This window comes from Choloepus didactylus, chromosome 13 (genome assembly GCF_015220235.1).
Source record: "Choloepus didactylus isolate mChoDid1 chromosome 13, mChoDid1.pri, whole genome shotgun sequence".
NCBI lineage: Eukaryota > Metazoa > Chordata > Mammalia > Pilosa > Megalonychidae > Choloepus > Choloepus didactylus.
Genome location: NC_051319.1, coordinates 75,492,295 through 75,501,636, shown reverse-complemented (window position 1 = coordinate 75,501,636; position 9,342 = coordinate 75,492,295). Strand labels below are relative to the sequence as shown.

At 46.4% G+C, this 9,342-nt stretch overlaps 1 protein-coding gene across 1 annotated transcript; it reads right to left on the bottom strand.

Moving 5' to 3' along the window:
* Positions 1–1,549: 1,549 nt before the first annotated feature.
* On the bottom strand, positions 1,550–8,636 carry LOC119507757 (pituitary homeobox 1-like). The gene is made up of 4 exons (XM_037800915.1): positions 8,633–8,636; positions 4,505–4,579; positions 4,231–4,463; positions 1,550–2,279 (listed from the first exon to the last, which is right to left on the bottom strand). The coding sequence occupies exons 1-4, from the start codon at positions 8,634–8,636 to the stop codon at positions 1,737–1,739; spliced, it is 855 nt and encodes a 284-aa protein (XP_037656843.1). The 3' UTR covers positions 1,550–1,736.
* Between the last annotated feature and the right edge of the window lie 706 nt (positions 8,637–9,342).

The following is a 9,342-nucleotide window of genomic DNA, read 5'->3' as shown; positions in this document are numbered from 1 at the left end:
AGGGCGGAGGCAGACGACAGCCTCCATAAGTTGGGATGGAAGGGAAGTGAGAAGTGAGTTCTGCGTGATCGACACTTTCTCCCGCACAGCCGCGCGCCCCTGGGTGGGATCTCGGCGCTTTCAGGGCACTAGCGAGAAAGGCGTCTGGAAGCCCTTGCTAGAGTCTGGTGGACCCAGCTGGCTCAGTATTCCTGGAACATCCAGGGCCGAGCCCCGAGGAGCCGGTACCAGGCTCACAGAAGATAAGGCAACTCCAAGCTCCGGGAGGGCAAGGGCCGCGTAGCGTCCTGGAAACCTCGAGGGTTACCGCAGACCCAGCTTGGGAAGAGCCCGAAGCGTCCGGGCGGGGGGAGGCAGGGGGTTTGGCTAAGGACCGGCCGGCGCTCTGCGCGGGAGACTGAGCCGCCGAGCCGGTGCGCGCCAGGCGGGCGCGGAGTGGGAGCTCGGAGCTCCCGGTGGCGCCTGGCTGTATAGAGCAGGTCAGGAATGGCAGTGGGGAAGTGGAGAGTAAGGGGCCCTAGCGGGGCCTGCCCAGACTCTTCCCTCCTACCCGTGGGGCCCGGGGTGGCGCAGTTCCCTTCCTACCCACCTCCCTCCTCCGCCGAATCAAACAGTCAGGGTCGGCGGCGGTGAGCACGCTTGGACTATGGTTTTAATAGACATACATGGACAAGTCGATATAGACAGATTTATAATTCTATACAGTCAGTCCGACATACACAGGGACGCTGTAAACAGGGGCGCGGGCCGGAGAGCGGGTGTGCAAAGTGGGCGCGGCGCGGGGCCCTAGCCGCGCCCCGCGCTCTCCCGGCTCGACTCTTGCACGGCGCACGGGGAGGGGGGGACTGTTCGCCGGGACGAGGGGTAGACACCATAGCCCAGGAGGGAGCAGAGGACCTAGGCGTGCGGCTGAACTAGGGGCCTGCAGCGCTCTGAGACGAGCCTTCACCATCCCACTCGTCACCTCCGCACCGCCAGCCGCGGCTCCGGGCCTTAAAAATAGGGCTCCGGGGCCAGGGCCGGCTAGAGCTCTTCCGGGCGCGCCAGGACAGTGTGCGGCTCCGCGGCGGGTACCTAATCCCAGGCTGGGCACCGCCATCCCAGGCCCAACGCCCTCTCCAACTCGGATCCCAATCGAGCTAAGGCGCGCTCGGCCCGATCCGGCTTGGAGAGGGTGCCTTATCTCGTCAGGGGCCACGGGTTCTCAGGCCCGTCCGGGGAGGCACTGGGCTCCTACGCCCGCCTCAGCGTATTTAGTTCGCAGGCACGGCCGACCCGGCCGGTGGCGCTCAGTCCAAGCCCAGCGCGGTGGGAACGCGGACTACAAGAGCGTACTCTCCCGGCCGTTGGGTCTCGGTGCTTGCAGACCGCGCCGCGTTCCCTCTGCGGAGAGTCCCGCCGGGGCCCGTGGGAGCGAACACACATCACCCGCGCCATCCCGAGGAAAATTGCAACTCATCCATTTTTCGCGGCACTTTTCTCCGACGTCTTTTTGGTTTTGATTTTTTTTTCTTTTTTTCTTTTTGTTTTTTTTTTTTTGAGGGCAGAGTGGGTTCCGGAAAAGCAAACACAAAACCAACCGGGAGATGGGGGAGTTGGGTTGGAGGGGGCTGCGCAGGCGCGAGGCCCGCGGGGCGGTGAGCCGTGACGCGCCGAGGTGCTGCGTGCGTCCTTTCCGCGGCCGCCCCCATTCCCGCGCGGTGCCGGCCGCAGGCCCGCGTGGCCCGGCTGGGCGGTCAGCTGTTGTACTGGCACGCGTTGAGGCCGGAGGCCGGGCCCTGCAGGCCGCCGTAGCCGAACGACGAGTGCTGCTTGGACTTGAGCCGCAGGCTGGCTAGGCTCGAGTTGCACGTGTCCCGGTAGACGCTGTAGGGTGAGGCGGGTGTGCCGTACGGGCAAGCACCCGGCGACATGGCCGAGTTAAGCGAGGAGCCCGTGAGGTTATTGATGTTGTTGAGGCCGGAGTTGGGCATGCCGGGCACGGCGCCGGGGCCCATGCTCGACGGCATGGTCATGGAGGAGATGGAGCTGGGTGCCGAGAACATGGACTGCGACGATAGCGGACTCATGGAGTTGAAGAAGGTGAAGCTCTTGGTGGAGAGTGGCGCCGGCGCTAGGCTCTTGGCTGCCCAGTTGTTGTAGGAATAGCCGGCGGCGTACACGTCCTCGTAGGGCTGCACCAAGCCGCTGAACTGCGGCACGTAGCCGCCCTTGCACAGGTCCAGCTGCTGGTTGCGCTCGCGCTTCCGCCACTTGGCTCGCCGGTTTTTGAACCAGACCTAGGGATGGAGGCGGGAGAAGGGTCAGGGGTGCTGAGGGCGGGAAGGCCCCCCACTCTCCACCCCTGCCACCCTGAGCCCTCTGCCTGCTTCTTTCACCCCGATATTTCTTCTACCGATATTTCTGCCTCTGCCTTCTCTCCATAATGGTTCTTTTTCTGTCCCCAGAAGATACTAGTTTTTTTTTCCTTTTCAAATCTTTATCCTGTTCCCCAAATTAAACCCGTTTCGTCGCCTAATATGGATCCTATTTTATTTTAACGAATACTCGTTTTCCTTCTTCCTCTCCCAGGCATTCCATCTTCCACTTTCTTCCCCGAACGGATCCCCATCTGTCTCCTAAATGTTCCATTCTTTTTTTTCTCCCTCAAATACAAAAGGGATCCTCCTGCTCCCCCATTTCTTCAATCTATTTTTCATTTCTCAGATGGTCTGTTTTCATCTTTATTGGCAATATTTGGTATTTTCATCTCTGCCCTAAACATTTATTTTCGTTTGGCCCACCCTGCTATCTGAACCTCTTTCTTCTTCATATTTCTGATTTCTCCTTTCTTTCTCCCTAATTTTTTTCCTTTTCAATCTTCCCCAAATTTCCTTCTTTCCAAATATCTGACCGTCTGTTTAAACTTAGTGGTTTCTTTCTTTTCCCAAATATTTGGTCCTTTTGCTTTTCCCTTAAACATTTCTTTCCTGTTGCCAAAATATATACCAAATATATTTCTCTGCAAAATATTTAATTTCCTTTTGCTTCTTACTAGCCTCTAGCTTCTCTCTAATCTCCCCCTCTATTGTCTCTGCAAAATTTGGTAAGAACCTCTTTTTTCCCAGCTCCTGGTCCTACCGATTGCCACCTACCCTCCCACCGCATGCCTCTGCCCTTCCTTACCCTGCTGCAGCCCTAGACTGAGTTTTCCAAGCTAGCTTGCTGGACTCCTCCATCACAGCTTCCACTGGTCCCCTGGCCTCAGCACTGACATTGCCTGATTCCACCTCCACCCCACCCTGTCACTATAAACCTGGGCAGGGGTTCAGGATTAGTGAGTGCTGTATCTTCACCCTACATCCTGCCTGGCTGGCCAACCTGACTGGGTTAGGGTGAGGCTGGAGTTACAGCAGGGAGTGCATGCAGTCCAGGTGGGACTTTAGTCTGGCTGGGGAGGTGCTCTCAATATCTGATTTAATATTTGTGCATCCAGGGAAGAAATGATTCTCTTGCTTCCCTGGTGGGAAAGCCTTATTTTTATTGGGAACAAAAGGATGAGGAGAGGAAGGGTGCAGTCTGGTCTTGGGTCTGAGACTTTACAGCCCAGAAGGGACTCAACCCCAGGGCCACCAGAGCCTCCCCCCCCCCCTTCATTTGACCTGACTTTCAGGAAAGGGTATTAGGGAAAGGGTCCAGCTACTGACTGACTGAATGGCCATGAGAGAGTCTGGCAGGGAATATTCTGACATTTTCGATAGGTGGGGTGTGGGATGGGACCACTGCTGTAGGAAGTTTTGGGGATTCCCAAACCCAAGCAACCTACATGCCTCTGAAGCTGCCAGGAAGGACCTGCCTTTCCCTTTCGTTTTCGGGGGAGGCAGCATCCCAATGTCCCCAGTGGCTGAGAATCATCTGCCCAGAATCTCAGGCTCAGAGTACCCCACTAACATCTGTGTGCGCCCTGGACCCTATGGGGCCTCGGAGAGCCCTTTGGGGCCACTGATCTTTAAGCTGGGGTTGTGGGAGACCCGGAAGGTCAGGTAGGACGTGGGTCAGAGGAGTCTGGGGTGGCTGGAGGAGCGTTAGCGGCCAAGAGGATTAGCAGCTGCTGAATGACCCGGATCCTAGACTGGGGTCCCTTTCTCCGGTGGAGGGAAGGAGCAAGTCTGAGTGGTGGGATAGAGGGTGCAAGTCTGAACGCGCGGGTCTAGACTTTCAAGGGCTGCGGCAGAGGCCCCCGGCGCTCACCCGCACGCGCGGCTCGGTGAGGTTGGTCCACACAGCTATCTCCTCTCGCATGCTCATGTCGGGGTACCGGTTCCTCTGGAACGTGGCCTCCAGCTCTTGCAACTGCTGGCTTGTGAAGTGTGTGCGTTGCCGCCGCTGCTTTTTCTTTTTGGTGGGGTCCTCCGTGCCGCCGCAGCCCGCGCCGCCCGCACTGCTGTCCTCGGGCCCCTTAGGCTCCCCGCCGCGCTCCTTCTCTGCGGCAGGCAGGACGGGGTGCCGGTCACTTCAGGCTTACGCCCTTTTGCACCCCTCCTGGCTCCGCCGAAGCGCCTGCCGTCAGCGCTGACGGCTCTCCCTCCCGCCAGGGGCCCTGGAATTGGAAAGAGCCCGCCGGGTCCCTGGTCGTCAAGTCAGTAGGAATCTTTGGTCTGGCCTGCCCAGGAGAAGAGTCGAGGAGCCAGAGCCGCAGGCCTGGGTTCCTGGCTGGACAGGGCCTACTCTCACGGCTCGCGTTCAGGCTCAGGCTTTGGGGCTGCTGCTGATGTTACCAGTAAATGTGCGCTTCCCACCCCCGCCCCCGGACTCTTGGGGGTCTAAATCTAAGGGGGCTCTGCTTTTCTGAACTAGGATTTTTCCAGACTCAAGCCCGCAGGAGCGGTGGGACAGGAGCCAGGCAGTGGCAGACAGCCCTCCACTTTCTTCTCCCCAGGGTTGTGCTGGAGGCACATTTATTCATATTTACAAAAAAACAGTATTTTATGAACATTACATTTTATTGAAATACAGTGCATTCTGAGAATAGCATATTTACTATAATAGAAAAAGAAACATTCCTAAGGTTTGCATATAGTTATTGTCCCGGCCGGCGGGACGTTCAACGGAAGCTCCAAATCCTGTGAGGGAGGAATGGTATGGGACAAGAGACGCGAGGAATGACAGCAAGACAGGTTTCTGATCAAGCTGCAAAACTTTATTGAAGAGGCAGGGTATATATACCCTAAGGGCGGAGGGAGTGGCTAGTACTAACGGGTGGCGGCCTAGGATTGGCTGCTGCTGTTGCTAGGGCGGATGGCAGATGTAAGGCTAGCACAGGATTGGTGGCTACTGTTGCTGGGATAGAAGGCAGGTAGTAAAGCTAGCACTCTAGATGTGAATCTTAGGCGCAAACGGCTATCACTTCTGTAAAGAGGGCTGAGGGCAACTTAAGCCGTTATTGCATCAGCCCCAGCTGTCATGTTGCATATCTCCGGCATCGCTGAGGGTGGATTTTATACATGCTACCTTAATCGTCCCCAACAGTTATGGTCACTACCTTTTGCCTTTCATATAGTTAATGAGTTTTAAAACATCATGTTTAAAAACATTTATTGGTATTGCTCATTCATTTGGATTTTTTTTCCTTTGAGAATTTGCCCTATTGCATTAGCACTTATTGTTTTTTCAGGTTTATATCTACCAAAGGACACAAATTTAATGGTGGTCTGTAAAACTGGTATTAACAGAATGCAGTTTCCTGACAGTCAGAACTCAAATATTAACAAATATATAGGAATCCATCTATGCATGAAACATGTAAAAATATGTTGGTTAGTTTAATTACAAATCTACTTGTGGCTCCACTGAGACCACTTCATGTGAAATAGATAGAAAAGAAAAAAAGTATTGGATGAATATGTATAAGAGGACAGAGGAAAATCTCTTTTTCCCTCTTTCTGAATGTAATATTCCTTGATAATATACATATTATTTATTCTAAGTTTGTTCTAAAGAAAACTATTAGAAACTTTTGGATTTGAAAAAAATTCCACTAAACTGTAAAGTTACAATGTATGTATTGCATTTTAATACCTTTGAGATTATAATATAGATTTGCAGAACCCAAAAGGTTTTAAAACAATTGAAATTTTAAAAGGGTGCATATTGTGTTGTTTGGGCTTGCTCTCAGTTAGTACAAACTCTGATTGCAAATAGATGTCATGTTTCGTACCTTTTTTATCAGGAAAAAAGCAGCAAGCCTTCAGGTGTTCCAGTGATGCCTGACACAGTGAGCTGGACTTTATGCTGCTCTTTACAGTAAGAGGTGTTGCATTGTATGTGGGAACTTTGTGTGCACTGGCATCTAAGACAGTGACCTCAACAATTTTAGCATGGCACAAACCATAGAGAACAATGTTGGACGACTGCATAATCAGTTGTAACATTCTGGCAGCTAAACTGCTACAAGAGTTTCTTCTTGTTGAGGCTTAAAATATAAAATTTTAATAATTTACTCAGAACAGTATAACTTCTGGCATACATAAATGCTTACATCTTTTTCATATGCTCATCTATCCACTTTTATTATGTATCTGTCATGTAGCTGTTTCTCAAGATGATGCTGGTTGCTTAAAAATTATTTTTCAAACTAGTTCCAGAAGACAATTGTTTAAATGTTGTACCTTAGAATAATATATGCCATTGTCAAGGAGTTGGTTGCATGTTGTGTTTCATAGTAAGACCATTTGACATTTCCTTTCAATTTATTTTCATTCCTGATTTTGTTACACATACTACATTCATCTTCCTCACTCTCCTCCCACCCCCAGCACATCTACTCCTGTGGTGCTGTGCTGTGTGTCAGAAGATAAAGCAGGTGTATTATTGTATAATGAATTTTGTATACATGAAAATGAGAAGTGAAATCAACTAAAGTACGTATGTTCATAACAGTGTTTGTCAGTATCAGGAGCTATGTACCAGGAAAAAAGGGAAGAATGGCTGCAGTTGTGAATGAATAACATGATTTAGAAACCTGAATCTACTGTTGATGTGAGTGGTTTTCCTGGAGTGTTAGAACTATACACTGGTGAGCATCTCCTGATTCCACTTAATTTTCTCCTTGTAAACAGTTTACTGGTGCCATGCTGAAGAGAAAGACATCTAAGTGATAAAACGAATTAAGTCTTAAAATATAAAATATTTTTACTTCTATATAATCTAAAAACTACATTGTACATCTTTTGTAACACTGTTTCTTGTAATGATGAACACTGAAATAGCATGTTAAACAACTGCCTATACTTCACAGTCAATTGGGGAAAACTGAACTTTTCTCCCACTGTATGACTGTTCCTTGAAAGGTAAATTGCTAATTTTATACTGTGTAATTCTGTTCTTCACAAAATAGGTTTCATTATTCTATATTAAAACTTGGTCAGAAAATGATTTGCTATTCAAGTAAGTTTGTTTTACTCTCTTCTTTAAAAAATATCTCTTCTTTAAAAAATATCTTAACATGCCTTATTTATTATTATCATATTAACAAATAATGAGCTAATACATATGAAATTTTCATTTTTTGACAGATATAACCTTGCATAACTAATCTTTAGTATGGGATGATTTTGATACTATCTTTGGAGTTTTGCATTGAATATTTTAAAAATACTGGTACAATGTATTGGAAGAAAACAATAGTATATGGTTAATTTTTAATATTTGGGGACATTTTTAAAATCAGTATTTCAGTTAGATTAAAAAATCTATTTTTAATTTACTTTTTAAAAGAATACCTGTCAAAGTAATATTCATTCCAAACTGATGTTTGTGTGAGTTAACATGCACATTTTTGTGAAATAAGAATTAACTTCTTTGCATTAAAGAGGGAAAAGAAAATCCATTTATTAGGTTAAGGGTAGTCCTTTCAGTGTGATTATAACCACAGTGTATTAGCTGAAGGAAAAAAAAAATCAGACTTTTCCTTTATGTTCTAAGAAGCTTTAAAAGAACAATCCAAGGAATGCTGATGATAACTGCTACTCTGTTAGTCATTGTCTATATACAGTAAAATTTTAGATCCCTTTATAGTAAAATATAAGAATTCATAACAGTTGTTCAAAACATTTTTTCCCTTGGACATAAAAAAATTTGACTCTATTATATTTTTGTTTTACTGATAGCTTAACTATATGCTATTAAAACTCTAGGATGTATCTAAATCTTTCCTTTGCTTTTTACCCCACCCTCAAGTAGATAAATCTGTGTTTTCCCATATAATATGTTTAATTTTTGGAAATTTTTAATGCTATAGCAAATCAAATGTGTGATTTATAGTAATCAGACCACTTTGATTCTTTAAGTTTTCAGTTTCCTTTTTCCACAGATAATTATGGAGAAATAATTACCAGTTAACTGATATAAGCACGCTGTCCTCTGCTGTAAAAAGTCTGAATAGATACTGTGTATGTTTTTATGTCCATGAACTTGAGCTACTCATGTGCAATTATGTGTATGGGAGTGGAGTAGTGTTCATGATTTGTATCTACATCATCATATGGATGTATATTTATTAATAAAGTCATTACTTTAAAACCAACTATGTTTACTATTTTATTTCTTAGCTTAGTATTTTTCAAGTAGGGGAATGGTAAATGGTAAACCTTACTCATGACTGCAGGTCTTGTATTTCTCTTGGGATTTTGCTTTCTGAAATATGCCCCCACTACACTTTTTTTAGTTTTCTTAAAATAGCTATATGTGTATTTGTGTGTGTGTGTAATTTAAAATTTTAACTTGCAAATCTAGTTAAAATCTAGACCTAGTTTTCTTTGAATCTTCTTCCCATTATTAAGCTATGTCAGGCTAATAGTTTCTACTAAAGGTTTATATTTAATTTTAAGTGTGATTGATCCCAAAGGGTTGCTTTAAAAAAATTCACATATGAAACTTTATTTATGTTAACTATAGGGAGAGCAAAGTATGCATCTTTTGTAACTTGAATATTTGAGTTATAAAAAGAAAAATACTTTCTCCTAAGTATATGAATATATATGTATTTTAACATATGAACCTTTTTCATATTCTCCAAAGCCTGCAGATCATCTACAACAGAGGCTGGTAAACTATGGCCCACTGCCTATTTTTGTAAATAAAATTTTATTGTAATAGCCAAACCCATATATCTATGCCATATGATACAATGGCAGAGTTCAGTAGTTATATGTGGCCCCCAAGCCTAGAATATTTACTATTCTTTACAGAAAAACTTTGCTGACCCTTCGTCTAGAAAAATAAATTGGGTTAGGAAAAGCAAATCAAATGTGAAGTTGGATTTCAAAAAATAAGCAAATGGTGGCTTTTTTTTTTTTTTGCTTT